At 46.6% G+C, this 18,891-nt stretch overlaps 1 protein-coding gene across 3 annotated transcripts in view; it reads right to left on the bottom strand.

The window, feature by feature from the left end:
• The window catches only part of ADGRD1 (adhesion G protein-coupled receptor D1), a 176,338-nt gene that overhangs the window by 132,074 nt on the left and 25,373 nt on the right, over positions 1-18,891 (bottom strand). For all 3 annotated transcript variants that reach the window (XM_018061421.1, XM_005691335.3, XM_005691336.3), the window contains 6 exons: positions 15,263-15,442; positions 11,346-11,600; positions 8,296-8,360; positions 7,429-7,584; positions 4,172-4,231; positions 1,106-1,223 (listed from right to left, as the gene is read on the bottom strand). In XM_018061421.1, the coding sequence (XP_017916910.1) occupies positions 1,106-1,223; positions 4,172-4,231; positions 7,429-7,584; positions 8,296-8,360; positions 11,346-11,600; positions 15,263-15,442 (834 nt within the window). The remainder of the gene's footprint in view (positions 1-1,105; positions 1,224-4,171; positions 4,232-7,428; positions 7,585-8,295; positions 8,361-11,345; positions 11,601-15,262; positions 15,443-18,891) is intronic.

The raw sequence follows: 18,891 nt of genomic DNA, 5'->3' as shown, positions 1-18,891 counted from the left end.
GAAACAAGAACCTAAAAAGTGAGTGTCCAGAGCAGTAACTGCGACCATGTGGTAGACCTGTCTGGCTGCCACCCACTGCGTGGGGGCGCGGGCGGGGCTCCTGGCCTGAGGTGACCCCTCTGCCCTCAGGGTAGCCCCTCAGCTTAAAAGGCCTCAGCACCGACCGCATCCAATCTGGCAGGGAGACCCCCGTGCTGCAGGGCTCCTCCTCCACACTGGGGACCCCACAAGACACAGGAAAATGAAATGCCCGTGACACTCATCTTCTAAGTGAGGCTAAAAGCATCACCGCATGGAGGGACCTGCCTTGGCCGACAAACTCCCATTAAAACCAACGCAAGTGAGTGAATGAAGCTTCCTTTCCAGAACTGAGGCTCTGGTGATAAAGTATTAGGGTGCCAAGCTTCCCAGGTGGTGCTAGTGGTAAAGTACCCGCCTGCCAACACGGGAGACTCAGGTCAGATCCCTAGGTCAGGAAGATCCTGCGGAGGAGTAAACGGCAACCCACCCCAGTATTCTTGCCTGGAAACTCCCATGGACAGTGGAGTCTGGCGGGCTATAGTCCATGGGGTTGCAGAGAGTCGGACATGATTGAGCAACTTAGCATGCACACATGCTCCCTAGACACAGACTCTGAGAATATCAAGAACCATGATGTCCACTTGTAGGAGACCGTGTGACCAATATCTTGGAGAAACCCTGCAGCTGACCCTAGGGAACCTGGTACCCCACAGACACTCCGGTGGCTGCTGCCGCTCGTCTCCTGCCCTGCACTGAGACAGTTGTCACCAAGATGAATCTTGCCCTTAAGTCAGTCTCAAAGGCTCTCGTGGTCCTATGTGCACATCCCAGCTGAGCACAGTTGTTCCGACCTAACTCTCTCTTTCTCCAAAATGTCACTGCACATCAGGCCATGTAGTTTAGGACAATGAAGAGGTGCATCTCCACGCACGGCATATGAGGTTTATGTGTACCTGGGTGCACGCAAGAAAATGCAGGAGTGCAGCAGAATTCAACAAGCAGGTGGCATTGCCTGCACCCCCACTTCCACCCGCCCTCGCCTGCTGCACAGGCAGCCTCACCCACACCCCCACTGCCAAGCTACCTGCCATGGACGAGGAACCCACGATGGCGACCTGGGGCTTGCTAGCCTGCAGGTTGTAAGTTATATGGCTCATGACGGTGTCGATGGTGTCTATCAAGCCCGGCACCACAGCGCTGTCCTGAAACAACATCACGACAGGAAGAAGACGTGAAGATGGAGCTCACTCAGCACGTGCATGAGTTGGAGGCATCAAACGCACAAACACACAAGATCAAGCTTCAAGTTCACTGTCAACATTCCTGCAGAGGAGGTCACCCAGCATCGGCTGAGTGATGTTTCCGGCCAAGTTCTGGCCTCACGACGACCAGGTGAGAGGAGAAACAGTCACACCGTTGACCCATTTCACAAGTGTGGAGGGGACCGCTGAGGTCACTCGCCCCAGCAGAGCTCACACAACGTGAATACTGGCTGAGGCTGACCCCAGTCACCAGAGCATCAGCTCCAAGGCTTCCACACTCAGACACAGAGTGACTGGACCTGGTCCTGGGTCCACTCTGAGCTCACTGGGGACCTTGGCATCTCTCTGATCTGCACCCCCTACTCCATCCTCTTCTGCTTCATGAGGAGGGGGCTCATTGCTCCCAACACCCTCCAGGATGAAGACAGCAGTTCTGTCCTAATCTCCACAAAGGGGAGGGTACTTTGAAGGTGCCAGCACCCCAAGTCACCCCTGGCCTCCTTGACAAGCCTGGTGTGTGTCTTCCTTTTTCCAAGGTCCTCTCTACTCTGAGTCCCCAAAGCAGAGGCGATCCTAGTGGGTGCTGCCCCCAAGGAGTCAGGGAGTCCCTCCAGGACACCCTGTATCTCTGCAGCCTGCTCAGACTGGGCTGATTGCCCCTTATCCTCAGACACATGTCTAGCAGGGAGGGGGCATCTCAGTTCCCCTGAGGGTGTGGTGTGTGAATCTCTGCCATCACACCCCTCTCTCCTTCCCACCCATCTGAAAAAAGCATCCATCTGTTGCTAAGTATCCCAGGCGTTCTCTCACAAACATATGCTCCATAAGAGTCTAATGAGCTGGAAATAGAACATGGAGGCCAATTTTAGACATTTTCTTTCAGGCCCATGGCCTGACTTCAATCAGCCAAGCACAGTTAAGCACATGAAAATCTGTGTTTCTGGCATGCAGTTCTGTTGGGTAGTGGCTGATTCATACCTTCCCTTTAACGCACAGTAGAGCCTGCCTGAATCTGAATAGTTTCATGATTATTCATATTTTGTGGCAGAGCATTCAGAAAAAGTTCATGTAAAATGATGCTGAAAGTATATTTGCTCAGGTCCTCCTTGGCCGTCTCCTGGGGGCTTGCTAGGTGGCAGTTCTGTCCCCCCGGAAATCATCAATTTTGGAGGACTGTGTCTTTTAAAACAGAATTTGTTTCTAGGGAATATTATATTGATCTTGAGCTCATGACTGTTTTTCTCTTCCTTTGCCACTGTGAAGTCCCTTCCCATTCTATTTGAAGCTGTTCAAATAAAAAGTTCAGGTGTAAATCTTGGAGCAATCTCACTCATAATGAGAAGGAGAGGTCATTCTGCCACAAACTGGCGGATACGTTTTAAACACTATAGGAGTTCAGGAGAAGGAGTACTTTAAATAACGGTGTGCTTGTAGCCCTTCCAGGCAAGACAGTCAAGAGTTCTCCTCCTCCCCACTTCTCCACCCCTGCTGGGCAACCCAGGAAGTCACATGTTGAAACAGTAGCATCAGAAAATGGGGAGAGCCAGGAATCAGGTCACTGGGCAAAGAAGAGGCTCCCCAGACTCACATCATATTTGGCATGAGTGAGAACTAAATGTCCACTGCATGGAGCCACTGGGATGTACAGTCTATTTGTAACGGTGACATAGCCTAACCTAGCCTGACTTATATAGCATTGCTGAAGAATACTTATTATCATTAGGAAAGATTCTAATTAAAGAGAAACTAAGTAAATTCAGATAGCATATTTACAGAATATATGCATATAAGAATTATATATAATTATATATAATTCCCTGGCAGTCCAATGGTTAAGACTCTGTGCTCTCACTACCGAGGGTGCAGGTTCAATCTCTGGTCAGGGAACTAAAATCCCACAAACCACATGTTGTGGCCAAAAAAGAGAGAGAGAAATAGAGAGAGAAATTTCTATTATATGCATATAAGAGAACTGAAAACTAGATTGTAAGAAACACACACACACACACACACATATATATATATGACTTCCCTCGTAGCTCAGACAGTAAAAGCGTCTGCCTACAATGCAGGAGACCCGGGTTCAATCCCTGGGTTGGGAAGATCCCCTGAAGAAGGAAATGGCAATACACTCCTGTACTCTTGCCTGGAAAATCCCATGGATGAAGGAGCCTGGTAGGCTACAGTCCATGGGGTCGCAAAGAGTTGGACACGACTGAGCGACTTCACTTTCACATATATATAAGAATATGAACAATCATTATCACTCAGTCTGAGAATTTCAGGTGATTTTTATTTTATATGTATTTATTATCTGCATTTTCTAACTACTCCAAACATATTCACATGTTTTATTTCTTAAATAAGTAAAATCAAGAAAGTTATTTTTAAAAAGAAAAGAAAAAGAATTTCATTCTCCTAATTCTTTAGAGTACAGAGAAAAGGAGAAGCTGCTTTGATTTCTACATATAATCACTCATAATCATGAAGTGTATATTATCACGTTTGACTTTTCTCATTTAATACAGTGATCTTTAATCAAATATGTTTTATTATCATTCAGGGACAATGTAATGGTAAAAAAAAAACAACCTACTAAAATGATAAACAAGTATACATTCCTCATGAAGAAATTCAAACATTTCCCTGCTCTGTGTTGAGGAAAGCACCATGTACTGATGTTTGCAGAGCTCTGATCCATAGAGAAAACAGAGCATTGAAAATTAATCACATATCCTGTTGAAATGAGCTCTAATATCCCAGATCTCATGACTGAGAGATGCATCATTTCTCTTATAGATGTGAACTGGGCCATATTTATGCCACTTCAAGGAAGACAAAATGGTTCCCAAGGTACTTCTGAAGACCAAAATGTTCTTTTCTCTTACCTCTGATACAGCAGTCCAGCTGGGCAACCGAAGAACCTCTCCCACGGTGTTTAAGAAAGTCTAAAGGCAGACAGGATGACACTGCTTAGCATATATTCTTAAGCCTCAAAATCATAAGACCTTTCATTTTCTCATCTCCATCAACCACAGGCTGGGTTTTGCATATATACAGCAGTAAACGAAAATAGCTCTCATCAGTGCATCAGGTTATATTTACAAAGCACTTTGATAAATGGTCTCTTATTTGCTCCAGGTGACACTCATTAGTCAGTGGCAAGTATTGAGGTCGCTGACTCCTGATCTAGAGCAGTTCATTTGAATAGAAATATAATGCAAGCCAAATTTTTGTTTTACATTTTCTAGTGGCCACATTTTTAAACTTAAAAGAAAATAGGTGAAATTACTTTTTAATAATATATTTTACTTAGCCAAATATAGCTAAAATATCACTTCAACATGCAATCAATAAAAAATTACCAGTTTGATATTTTACATTCTTCTATTACACTAAATTTTAGAGCTCCAGGGTGTATTTTACACTTTGAACTGGCCACAGTTCAAGTGTTCAAGAGCCACGTGTGGCTAATGGCCACCTTATTACCCAGCATAAGAAATTCCTTTTCACTTTCTTGTTCAACTATTGGTGGTGAGAAGCCAGGACATGGTGGAAAATTGAATAATGGATGCCAAAGATTTTTATTTCTCACCCAATCCAAATTGTTGGGGTTTGGGGTAAATCCACATGATTCCTCTACAGGACACTCAGAGTCAAGTATCCATCCCCACACGGCCCCTACCAGAGGTTTCAAACTGATAACCCACAGGCTGCATCCATTCATAAATGTCTTTTATTTGGTTTGTACACACCTGCTTTTAAATTTGTTAGTTGCCCACTTTTCTTTTTTTTTTCTTTTTAATGGGTGAGAGTCCATTTTAAAATTCTGGGTTTTTGCTTTGCTTGCAAAATCAGAAGAGATAAACATAATGGTTAAAATCAGGAGGCTCTTGAGAAGCTCACTGCTACTCCCCATGAGTGGGTACTTCCCGGTGAGCCACAGTCTCTACTCCTCCTTATTGCCTGTCTGACCTAATATCCATTTACTTTGTTCATCTGGCTCCTGAAAGCATTTTATTTTGCTACCTCTGACACTGTCCGATGTATCTGAGGGGAAACAGGGGAGTTGAAAGAGTAAATCACCCAGCTTTAACATAGTTTCCTGTGTAGTCTTGCATGAAATTTTATGTTCCCATATAGACATCCCTGCAAGACTACAGAAGGGCCTCGACCCTCCCTCTGGATAGCCTCACTCCCACCCACTGAGCTTAACTGAAGAACCCAGAAGTGCTTCCTGCCAGAAGCCTGAAAGTGCTTATACAGGGCTGTCTTGGCCCCGCCCATTTCTCCATATGATTGGCTGAGCCACCGAGCCAGTTCCGTTCCCTTGGCCAGTGATTGGTTTAGGCGTGATCATGTCAGGGGAACTGCAAGGGGAACCACGGGAAAGAATTTCCTGCCCTGTAAAGACAGAAGTGCCCCCTGCCTTTCCTTTTCCTCCTGGTCTTTGTCAGTGAGGTGTAGTGTTTGGAGCCATTTCAGTCACTTGGAAATAGAATAGAATGCCAAGGGAACTGCAGTTCTGCCACCTAGATCCCTGCTGTGAACGAAAGACTGAAGTAATCAAACCTGGAGCGAAGCAATTAAATGCCCCTATTTTAACAATACTTGGTCATCTTACTGCTTACTTGCAACCAAAACCATTCTAACAGAGACAGACTTGGGTCATCGAAGTATCCCTATGTCACAGACTGGGAAACTGAGGCTTGAAAACAGCATAGATCTAAGGGATAAACCCAGGCTTGCCTGACTCCAGAGTCACTGAGCGGCTGCAGCTCAGGACACTTTTCAGACTCCATGGTCCATCTTCACCCTCTCAGTCCTGAGCCTCTTGGAAGCAGGAAGTAGTTCTTGGTCATCATGGATCCCTAGAACTTACCACATTCTATGAATGAATAAACAAAATCTGAGAAGGCTTACTCTTGCTTCTCTCACCTGGGCAGGAGAGCTACTGGGACAAATGCCTCCTAGCAAATCAAGACGTCTTGTTTACTGAACACACGCTTCCCCGTGCTTTTTTGGCTGCTTCTTTGGGTTTGTCTTCAGCAAGGAAACCAGGAAGGACTGAGAACTCTTAAAAAGTGCCAGAGTCATACTATGCACATAGGAACCTTCTAAGAAGCCAATAAAGTAAGTACTACTATTATCTCCCCATATCTCAGATGAGCAAAGTGAGGCAGAGATATAAAGTAATTTAACCAAGGGTGCACAGTAAGTAACCAGCAGAGAGATGTTCATCCCAGCAATCAAACCCTATACATCCTGCTCTTAACCCTTATCTACACTTTTGAAGTGTAACAGTCTCACATTCCTTTTCTCTGGATATCAGCAGCCAAGAGCCCTGTGCTGAGATTGAAGTTATCAGGCCCATACAAGCCCAGCATCCTCCTCTACCGTGACCTGGAAAGATCTTAAGGAGAATGTAAAGAGAAAGCACCTTGGTTCTAGTGCCATACACGGTGCATTCACTAAGTGTTTTCAGTAACTCTGGAAATTCCCACTGAGATACATCACAGCATTGGGGTCACACTACGACCCCATGGCTAAATCTGCCAAAGACCCAACTGTGCATTCTAGCTGTTGCCAAGGGAGGTAGCAGAGTTTAGAGCCAGAGTTGCAAATTCAAATGCCTACAGGGGTCAAGTGGGGCTTCCCTGGTGGCTCAAACAGTAAAGAATTTTCCTGCAATGCAAGAGACCCGGGTTCGATCCCTGGGTCAGGAAGATCCCCTGGAGGAGGGCATTGGCAACCCACTCCAGAATTCTTGCTTGGAGAATCCCACGGACAGAGGAACCTGGTGGTTTGCAGTCCATAGGGTCACAGAATTGGACATGACTGAAGCGACTAGGCATGCGAAGGGGCCAGGTAGATGGAGAGACAGGACAGCCTGGCGGACACTGGGAAAAGGAGATGAAGAGTCGAGTCTCATCTGAAGGAAAATCCACCGAGCCGTGTAGAGCTGACTACACAGGGTGTAGTCCACGCCATCTGGCTGTTCATGAGAATTCTGAAATCCAGACTTCTATATAAAAGTTTCTGATTTTTTCAGCTCCATGTAGGTCAAACAAGACACACTTGTCAGCCATGGTCTGGCAGTTTGCCATCCCTGATCAACTGGGCACAGAAATCACATAGCCGTTACCTTGGTGAGGTTGAATGCTGTCTCCTCTGACAGGGATTTATTGGGTAAGCTGAGGGACATATTTTGAAGGTAACTCAGAACAATTCCAGGACTCCGGAAGTTTTTCCTCTCCTCTGTCAAGTTGGTTATGATGGGATGGTAGGCATCGGTGGGCACCTGAAAGAAATCAGTGACGTGAGTTCTGTTAAGGACTAAAGCCAAGATGTCTACAGAAGTTCAGTCTGTCCTTTGGGCCTCATGCTTCTCACACCATAATAATCATGATGATAGCACTTCCTATATGCTCTTGTGACCATTTAACATATATTAACATTTCATCCTTACAACAACCTCATGAAATACACATGTGACTGATGGATGAAACTAAGCATATTATGCAGAAATAAATGAGAGAACTGGGATTTGAACCCAAACAGGTGGTTCTAGAGTCTATTCCCTCACTATTACATTAAAGTTCTCATGGAAGGAAAGTTGATTGATTACAAATGCTCATATCAGAAGGGAACACTTTCTAAAGGAATGGATCCTTTCCTCAAACATCAGAAGAAGATGGTGCAGAGACAAGCTAAGTGTCCAGGCCACCTCCTTCTCACTCTCCAGTCATGGTGCCACGTGCACCAAGAAGCAGCCTCATGTTGGGTGATCCTTGGTAAGTCTTGTTGACTCCATGTGGGCACCTGAGGCTATAGGTCACGGGGAGCCGAGGGTCTTCCCTTCAGTCAGTCACATTGAGCGTCAAGAATTAGTGCTAACGCTGGCTACCAAGACAGAGCCAGTTGGTCTAATGGGATTCTCACTCTCCTGGCACATAATCCAAGCAAATAGACATCACCAAGATGGGGGGCAAAACTAAATGCATCTGCTCACCATGGTGTTCACTGTGGGTGTCACGGAGAAGCTGGGTGATGTTGAAGACAGTGAAAGCTGCTCTCCTGGAGAAAAAAATAATAATAATAATTAAGGACTGAAACATGGTCACTTCGTTCACCCTCAGGAAGGCCTGGTGTTTTTTGTTTGTTTGTTTTACAAAAATCTACCAGTTTCAGACACAAACTAAGAGAGCCTGAAAACGCTGTGAGTAGGAATGTTTCTGGAAAGATAAAGGTCTAATAAATCAGCCAAATGGGGAGATTGTATGGATTTTCACAGATCAAATTATTTTTCCATTTATAGTCTAAATTGCTTGGAAACACCCTTCAGGCAAAATATCATATAAAAAGATGATTTCATACAAGCTTGCACCAATTTCAAATAAATAAAGAAGCAAAAGAAATGGATTTCCATCGCCCTGTGGACTAGTTAAACATAAAATACAGAGGGTTGTGAATCACTGGGCTGCGACAGACAGGAAACCTGGCCCCTTCCCTTCCAGCGAGATGACACTGAAACCCAGTCAAGTGGTGGGGAGACCATCTTCTTGAGCCCCTCCCATCCAGAGGATTCTATTCAAGAACTCATGTGGTCAGTTATGAATGACCGCAATCAGAAAGACATCCAAAACCAAAGATGTAGCCATGGGACTTCTGTGCAATGCAAGTGATACAGGTTCAACCCCTGGTCTGGGAAGATGCCCCATGCCACAGGGCCACTAAGTGCTCAAGCTGCAACTACTGAAGCCCTCTCGCCTAGAGCCCCCACTCTGCAACAAGAGAAACCACCACAATGAGAAGCCTGCATGCCGCAAGGAAGAGTAGCCTCCACTCACCATGACCAGAGAGATTCCGTGCACAGCAATGAAGACCCAGCACAGTCCAAAAGAAACAAGACGTGTGCCATGATTTACTGTTTTCCGCCTGTTTGTCACCAGCTAAGGGATTAAGAGAAGGGCCCCCTCCAGACAGTTCACCCAGGGAAATGCTCCCTCTTTGGGTACCTGCAGCCTTGCTCACAGCTTCATGTGCAGACAGATCTTTATGCAAAGAACAGGTTCTACCCTGTCCTGTGGGCACAGCACCACGGCAGCTGGATTTCAGCCTCAGTTGTTTGTCTGAGCACAGCTGCCCTGAATCCAGCTAAGCTGGACTAAGTAATGGTCCAGGAGCCCCACACCAGGTCTTCAGGGGTCTTTGAGGGACATGTTTCAATACAGGATTTACATCATGGCCTCTGCCTTCAGAACCAAATCCCCAAGTGATGTGGGATTAGGAGTCCAGTTCTGGTTCAGTAAAGGTAGGGCCTGAAGCCCCCAGGATACACAAGTATTAAGAGAGCACTTCTCCAGTCTCCCAAAATCGCACAGAGCCCTCCCCCAAATGTGAAGAGTGAGGGTGAACACACACACGTGATTCAGTTGCAGGGACTTCCTGACACACTGCACTGTGGCAGCCGGGGGTGGAGAGCTGGGGTGGAGGTGGGGATGGGGAGACTGACAGGCCACATCCCTGAGCCCAGAGATGTCCTGGTGACAGGTTTTGCTGTGACAGCTAAAAGGGCCAGGAACATTAAAGCCTCTTTCCAGTGATGCTAAAACAGTAAGCTCCTGGGGAAGCAGGAGTCGTTTGAGACTCTCAATAACACAAGTACAGATGCTATCTTGGTCTCTAGGTGACAAATCTCAGAATCTTAGGCAATAAACTGCTGTCGATTGATATCCTTTTTCCTCCTAAAGGATGGTGTATTTTGTCTTGTGTCACCTCTGTGAAAGGGAATGAATTCTGTTTTCTCGGTGAAAGATGGAGACATCAGAGGCTGCTGTGGATATAGGCTGGTTTTGCTTGCACAGTGGCTCCGAGATCAGCGCCCTGACTGTGCTCTGGAGGGGGACTGGTGGGGGGAACACTGACCTCCCTGCCATTTCAGTGGGGTGGACTGTGACCCAGGCTTAAGCCAATCAGAATATTCCACATCCCCACCCACAGTAATTGGTTCGTGGTCAGTGTGGGCCAACAACAGTGATGGCCAGCAGGGTGGTAGCAGATGACAGAAAAAAGAAGTTCCTTGTTTCCTGCTAAGGTTTCGTGGGGGGGAGGGGAGTGGCGGGGTGGGGGGGAGGGGAGTGGCGGGGTGGGGGGGGGGAGGGGAGTGGCGGGGTGAGGGGGGGGAGGGGAGTGGCGGGGTGGGGGGGGGCGGGTTGCGGGTAGGAATGTGCTCCTGGAGGGAATGGCAGCCATCCTGGCACCACAAGAAAACAAAAGAAGGCAAAGTCCAAAACAGATTCCCTAGCGACATCACTTGAGCCACGAAATGTCACATATATAATTCCATGTATACGGAATATCCAGGATAGGTAAATCCACAGAGAAAGAAAGTGAGTGATTGCCAGGGGCAGGGAAGGAGGAAATGGGGCAGACAGCTCATGGGGGCGGGGTTTCTCTGGGGAGGATGGTTGCAGATCGTGTGGACATAGTAAGTACCACTGAATCGTGTGCTATAAAACGGTGACATTCACATTACATGAATTTTACCTCAATTTTTTAACAAAGTGACTTCCCAAGTCCCACGGCTCATGGTGGTTGAGCGAGACTTTGAAACCAGGTCTGCCGGTCCACCAGGTCCCTGGTCTGAACCACCGCTCTGTGCTGAGCAGGAAGGGAGGTGGGCAGAGGGGCTCTCTGAGGGTCCATGGGTGAACTTGACACGCGGAAGGCATGTGGCAAACATTTGCGGATCAAATGGACCGGGAACACTTGCTTCCCAAAACTTTCCATAACCATCTATCACATACTTCAAAAAGTCCCTGGTGACCAGCATGAGAATATTCGCCTCAGTGTGTTTCTGGTAAATTATGAATTCCTCCATCTTATGGAAAAGGAGTTTTAGAAAAAACTGATCAGGACGCAGTCAGCCTGCAGTACCAACAGCCCAGCAGGAGAGAGCAGAGAGCTATCTGCTGCTGGTAAAGGGGCGGTAGGTAGGAAGGTCCCCGCCCCCCAGAGCTGACGTCACACCCGGCTCTCAGCCCCTCCCCTCTCACTGACCAATGGCAGCTGTGAAGTACATGGCGATCTCATCCGGTGTCAGAGCCCGTTCCCAGATAATGAACTCGTCAAAAGCTCTGTTCTCGTAGCTCTTGGTCTGGTCCTGCTTAGACCCCAGCACGAGGTTGTCATTGGACTCCCCGTAGGCAGGAGATGCTTTTCCACTTGGGTCTGAGGTCCTCAGGGTCCCATTGACGTAGACTTTCAGGCCCTCCTCAGACTTCCATGTAAACAGGACGTGAGTCCAGTAGTGGCCTGGGAAAGAGCAGACACACTCTTCTGAAGACGTGGGTTCTAGCTCAACACTCGGTGGTCATCCCAGTTTTACACACATTTCTCTCCCTTATAATAGTAGGTCATTGGTTGAGTCCTAAGTCATAATATGGGCTTCCGCGGTGGCTCAAGTGGTAAAGAATTTGCCTGCAATTCAGGAGACGTGGATTTGATCCTTGGGTTGGGAAGATCCTCTGGAGAAGAGAATAGCAACCCACTCTAGTATTCTTGCCAGGAGAATTCCACGGACAGAGAAGCATGATGGCCTACAGTCCATGGAGTTACAAAGAGTCGGACATAACTGAGCAACTAACAACACACACACACACAGGTCATAATACACATCTGACTTCCCTCAGTCTTAGGAGCTCAGGAAAGAAGTTACTCTCACTCCCCAAAGCCCAGAAGCCTGTTCAAAGATATCCTTTGCCATTTTAAGTTAAATGAAATAATAACCAATGGCCCAGTGTATACATGTCAAAAAAAATTTTTTAAGTAAACTTTTTAAAAAGGAGAGCTTATTAAAAAAAAATTAACTTGCTCAAAAATATTTTTCAATCCAGCATAGACCACCCCCAGGCAGGTCAGCGAGACAAACCTGAGAGCCTGATTCAGCCCTCAGGCCACCGGTACCCAACTCCACCCTGACCTTGAGCGTGTGATGGCAGCGTGGGGAAGGACAGACCACTCTTGGCTCCGCCAGACCCTCCATCAGGAGCCTTGGTGATGACTCATGGCTCTGGCATGAGAACCACATTGACCCACAAGAAGAAATTTTGCCGGACTTTGACAACAGCTGGCACCACAGAGGGCCTCATTTCATTGTGTAGTGGGTGTTCAGATGCACCCAGTGACCTGTGCTGAAAGGGGCCCTTTATAGGATGTGTAAGCAGTTACCCCAGGCTTCTCGCTCAGGATTGGTCAACTTTCTAACCTTCAGTCTCCGGAGAGCATGGATCCCAGACAGGTCCAAAGTATCACTGTCAGGACTTCGCTGGTGGTCCAGTGAGTGGTTAAAGAACCTAGCTGCCAATGTAGGGGACATGGGTTCCATCTCTAGTCTGGGAAGATACTACGTGGCATGGGGCAGCTGAGCCCATGCTCCACGACTATTGAGCCTGCATTCTAGAGCTCTTGGGTCAAAACTACTGAACCCCCATGCTGCAACTACTGAAGTCCACGAGCCCTAGAGCCGGTGCTCTGCGACATGAGAAGCCACCGCAATGAGAAGCTCACACACTGTAACTAGAGAGTAGCCCCTGTTGCAGTGAAAAGGAAAACAGAGAATGAGTTTTTGTCTTTCCCTTTCTTGAGAACAAAGATAAAGAGAACACTAAGCAGGCCTGAATATTCCTAGTTTTTTTTTTTACTCCAGTTGCTCTTAACTCTGCATGTCTGTATCGAAGTTCGCTTTTCTGCCTCCTAACTCTGCAGAAGCTACAATTCACATTTTTTCCTTTGACTCTATGCTAAATCCATCCCGTATCTGGTGTTCATCCTTACAACACCCTTCCCCTTGCAGTTACATATCATAAAGAAGGCCACAGAGACACCCAACTGCCAGACTCAATGACTGGGTTACTGAAGCCAGCTTACGACTGTCTTTGAAACAATGCAAGAGGAAGAAGTCAAGATCCTATCACCTTGTTCCTCATCACTGACTCCTGACTGTAAGCCCTAGACTCTTCATGGAGGGGGGCCACAATTCTTAAGGTATAAGCCTACTGTGTTACCCTCTCTGCTGGCTGAGAATTAAAGCCACCTTTCTATTTCTTTCAAACTCTGTTTTCATATTGTTTTTTTATTCAGCTTTGGTGGGTAGAGAAGTCCCAGATTTTGGCTAGCAACATCCCTGCTCACCGCAACTAGAGAAAAGCCCCCACACAGCAACAAAGACCCAGCACAGACAAAAGTAAATAGGTACATACTTTTTTTTAAAAATAAAAAATAAAAATGTTTCTCTTCATTTCATAATTTTTAGAAAAGTATCATTGTCCTTGAGTGTGAAAATACCTTCAAGGAACAAATAAGAGCACAATGTCAGGCAGAAATATTTACAATTCTCCCCATTTCTCTGGGTAGATGAACAATCAGGGTTCAATAGATTTGACCTTAAAACATACCAAGAAACCTTCTCAGTACCTGATACTGTGTCAGCCCCAAAGGGGCAGGGAGAGCAGACTGTTACATAAGAGACTGATAGCAGTTAGAACATGATAAGAGCTGTGAACAAGGTGCAGGACATGCACGTCAGGAAGGAGAGGCGAGGCAGAGATGATTTCTGGCCCTGAGGATCAGAGAGGGCAGACATGCAAAGTTCTCGCAAAGTCTGCATGCGCTGAATTTGCCCCTTTTCCAGACCCCAGCTTAAAGTACCAGCAGAAGTTAACTCACTTCACTCTCACAGTCGCCCTTTGACCTAATACTGTCACTGTGCTGACAATACAGATGAGGACGCTGAGACACAAGGTGGGTGACTAAGGCACTTGGGTCCACATAGCTGGCAGAAAGGGTACAGAGCGAGATTTGACCCAGGCTGCTTGGCCCCATGTTTAAAAAAAAAAAAAAAAATGGAGACACACAGCCTTCCTTGAAGTGGTCCAGAAAATGAGTTTTCCTTAACTAGGTCAGGAATGTCATCACTTCCTCCTGGAAGAGACCATTCTAGACTCTCAGTTTGCCTTCCACCTGTGAGATTCCCTTCTTAGTCTGCAGTCTGGACTGGATGTCCCCTCCATGCCACCTGAAGATGCTCTGAGCCCCTGGTCACCTCTCTCCATCTTAGTTCACAGACCTCCAGCTTCCCTCAGGTGCCTGCCCCACACCTTTGCCCTCCTGCCTGGTCAGCTAGGATCGCACTGTGCCCCCAGAGGAAACAGGAATCTGTGGAACAGAACCATGTGGCGTCCCAACACCCACCTAGGATCTCAGGCACATTTGCACACACCCAGCTCCCCGCCCCTCCATCTTCCCTTCCCAGGTCCTGGAGCATCCTTCCTGAATCCCGGGGCCCCTCCCTGGCTGGTGCCCTCACCTCTCCTCCAGCATCCTTTCTTTCCCTCCATCATCAGCCCCTCTTTTCCAAAGGCTTTTTCATATCAAAGTCGAAACATTTGCAGGTTTGCACCACTAAAAAGAAGGAGGAGGGCCAGAGAAGGAGGAAAGAAAAGGAGGAGAAGAGGAGGAGGAGAAGGCAAAAGGAAGATGCAGGAGAAAGAGGGGGAAGACAGGAAAAGCAGAAACAATAAGCACTGGGCCGACGCGATATTCCAGCCTGTGAGCGAAGTATCCTTAATATCTTCACTGCACAGAAACTGAGGCTCCCGTGCACTAACATGACGCAGTAACACTGCCTGCAGTCAGACGGAATCCAAGCGCCTGGCTGCAGAATCCTGGCCCTTAACTAACCAGGCAGACATCTAAGCAAAGGATGCTATCTCACCCTTTCCAGTAAGTCTTCCCAAGCAGCCCCTTGGACTAGGAAGGGGCTCATGTGCCCCAAGGATAGCGCCCCTCAGCTCTACATCCATTGGGTTCATCCACTTCCTATCAGGAGGTGGAGGGGGCCGGGACACCGGGCCTCCTCCCTCCTTCCCCCCTTCCCCGACCTCCCGGAGCATCTTTCAGGCCAGTGGCGCCCTTACCTGGGGGGCTGAAGCTGGCCTCCCAAGTCACGGATTTGTTATGCGTGTATAGCTCCACGGAACCCTTGCCGCCGCTGGAGCAGACTTTGAACCCGTTGGAAATAACCTGTCCTCCATAGGCAGAAGGGATTGATGTGGACTGTTCTCCTTGTGTCTTCCAGAAAAAAGAAAAGGAGACCCCTAAGGACAGGAAAGAGGTGCAGTTATTATTAATGAAAAGTGAATGGGACTTAATCTCACAGAAGCAGGTCGGTCTCCCTGCTTTTTGATTTTCATTCAAAAGGTAATTTTTTTCTCATTCTAGAGACACTGTATGTTCAATGCAGAAAATACAGACAATAACAGGTAATATTTATTAAGAGCTCACTGGGTACCAGACACTTTTCTAAGGGTTTTAAACAAATGCTATCCTCTTAAATATGGAGAAGGAAATGGCAACTCACTCCAGTATTCTTGCCTGGAAAATCCCATGGATGGAGGAGCCTGGTGGGCTATAGCCCACCGGTTTGCAAAGAGTCAGACACGACTAAACACTGAGCATATACCTCTTAAAATTGTAATATTACAAAACGAGGTTATCACCCCCATTACGCAGATGAAGAAACTAAGGCCGGTTTGCACAAGGTCCCTAAACTAGAGACTGACTCTGATTAGATTCAAAAAATCTGATGCACAGACATCATCTATTAAGGCAGATCCTTCCAAAACCTCTTCCATAAACATTTTACAAAGAAAGGAACCAATTCATACATACTGGTTTATAAGCCACATTTTTAAAACTTGTGGTATCATGGACTCCTTCCAATGTTCATAAATGTGCCTTGACGTCATCTTTGTTTTGTCATGTCACAACATGACATTCTAAACAGTTACTGTAGGGAATTCCCTGGAAACCTAGTGCTTAGGACTCTGCTCTCACTGCAGAGGGCACAGGTTCAATCACTGTTTGGGGAGCTAAGAGCCTGCAAACTGCTTGGTGCACCCAGTGAGTAAAGCAACAAACAAGTAAGCAAGAACTGTACATTTTTTATATGTTTATTTTATTTTTAGTTGCACTGGGTCTTCACTGCTGTTCGAGGGCTTTCTCTAGTTGTGGCACATGGGGGCTACTCTTTGTTGTGGCGTGCAGACTTCTCATTTCGATGGCTTCTCTTCTTGCAGAGCACCAGCTCTAAGCTTGCAGACTTCAGTAGTTGCAGCACACAGGCTTCGTTGCCCCTCGGCATGTGGAACCTTCCCAGACCAGGGATCGAACCCATGTCCCCTGCATTGACAGGAGGATTCTCATCCACTGTATCACCAGGGAAGTTCTGTAGATTTTTTTTAAACAGCAATCTCCCCATGACTAAGTCTTTAAGTTTTCTCCAACTTTTAACTTCCCAAACCGAACTGGAAACTAAACCTCTCTGCACATCTCAGACCATATGCCTTTACAATAGATTCCCAGTAGAGCATTTTTAGTCAAAGAGGAAGCCCACTTTGAAAGGTTATGAAACCTATAATTGTTCATTTCCAACAAAGCAGGGCCCATGGAGGCCCTGGCAGCCAGGACAGCTACGTCCAGCTCTTAATGGTGAAGACCTGACCCAGGATCACCTTGCAGACAAGGGAAGAGGGAGGAGAAGGGGAGGGGGGCAGGCTCCCCAGGGAGGGCCGACAAAGGCCAGACCAGCTAGAGGCTCCAGTTATCGCCCTTTGGAGCCCGATCACCCCCACTCTGCTTCTCCAACTCCAGTAACATTTACCCTTTCTTTGCATGTGAGTAAACTGTGTGAGTGTGTGAGAGAGAGAATGCATGCAACCTGCCGGGCACAGCTTGTAATAGCTGGAAATAAATCAGGCAGCCTTGGCCCCCTCAACCTAGTCCAGGCTTCAGAGATGCTGAGAGCGGAGGTACTCAGGGCTGATCAAAACAGGCCCAAGATTGGAACTCCTTGGTGATTCAGTGGTTAAGAATCTACCTGCCGATGCAGGGGACACAGGTTTGATTCCTGGTCCAGGAAGACACCACATACCATGGAGCAACTAAGCTCACACCACAAGTACTAAAGTCCCCTAGAGCGTGAGCTCCACAAGAGAAGTCGCCTCGATGAGAAGCCCGCACACCACAACTAGAGAGTAACTCCACTTTGCCGCAACTAGAGAAAGCCCACGTGCGGCAACGAAGACCCAGCACAGCCAAAAATGAATAAATAAATACGTTTTAAAAGCTAATAAAGTAATATGTACATCACAATACCATGTGTCTCTAAAAACTTCATAAAACAATATCATAATTTTTTTTAAAAAAGATGAAACTTGAAATAATGGATGAGGCTCAGAGAGACTGCAGAGCAGAGTTTCAGGTCGCCAGGAGTATGTTTGCAGGGCTATTGAGGAAACAAAAAAGTCCTCAAAAGTGCCCTGGGACACGGGTCACTGCAACTAAATGACAGGACTTTGATAGGTTGTCCAGAGAGCATCTGGGCTGTCCCAGACACTGCTCTTCTTTGCCTTTGCAAAGGCACCAGGTGGAGGGGAGTCCCAGGTCCGGGGTCCCCCAGGTCTTCTGTCTGCCATCCACTGCAGGGGCACAGAGTCCGAAAACAAAACCCCAAGCCTCCTTGCTTTGCCTCTCCACTCAGAAACAACCAATTTCACAGGGACACGAACACAGCACATTGTGAAACTTCTGTTATGAAACGATCCCCAGTGGGATTCACAAAAGTCCATTTTTTCCCAAACACTTTGCTGCATTGAAAAATTCCTTTCGCTCAATCCTGTCTTGGCGGAATGTCTTTCTGTCCAGGAAGAAAAATTAAACATAAAACATTCAATTTGGCCTTAGATAAGGGAAGATCGAAGCAGATGATGGTTTCTATAAGCCAAGCTTTTCATTTTGGTTCATTCAGCCGACAAAATAATCATTTGTCTCTGAGGAACAGCTTGTATTTAAACATCAATTTACGTCCTCATGGAGTCTTCAAAGATTCGCAATGAGTCCTCTAATATTAGTATTTTCAGGAACTTTGCTTCTTGCACTAGAAATTGTCAATACAAAGAAGAAAAAGTCTAAAGGAAAAAGAAGTGCAGTATTGACAAATTGATTCAACACTTTTCTTCTTCTTATGAGCATTAAATCCTCATCCATCCCAAAAGTAAAGAGAGGAAAGTTCTTTCTTGATAAAACAAACAAACAGAAGAAATTCCAGCTGTCCCAAGAAAAGATGGATACATTTGAGTGCATAAATATTATAAAATTCTGCAAGCCAAAGGACTCAAAGCCATGACAAAGTCAAAAGACAAACGACAGCCCAGGAAAAAAATATTTGTAAAAGATTTAACAAGCAAGAAATAAATGTCCTTACTATATAAAGAACACTTTAGAAAGAAAAGTAAGTTCTACTGTTTAAGAACTTGCTTCGTGCAAAATAAAATGTCCTAAGAATTTTACACGAGTTAACTCTTTTAATCCTCCCAACAACCCTGTGAAGTAGGGGTTAGTATAGTCCCCATGTTACAAGTGAGAAAACTGAAGCCCAGGGGGGTAAAGTAACTTGTCTAAGGCCACATAGCGAGTGATGGAGGCAGCATTGGAACCAGGCAGTGGGGCTCTGGAATCTGCGCCTGTCATCTCTCTATCCTCTTTT

The sequence above is a fragment of the Capra hircus genome, chromosome 17, assembly GCF_001704415.2.
Source record: "Capra hircus breed San Clemente chromosome 17, ASM170441v1, whole genome shotgun sequence".
Lineage (NCBI taxonomy): Eukaryota > Metazoa > Chordata > Mammalia > Artiodactyla > Bovidae > Capra > Capra hircus.
Note: the sequence above shows the minus strand (reverse complement) of the source record. Positions and strands in the feature narration are given on the sequence as shown.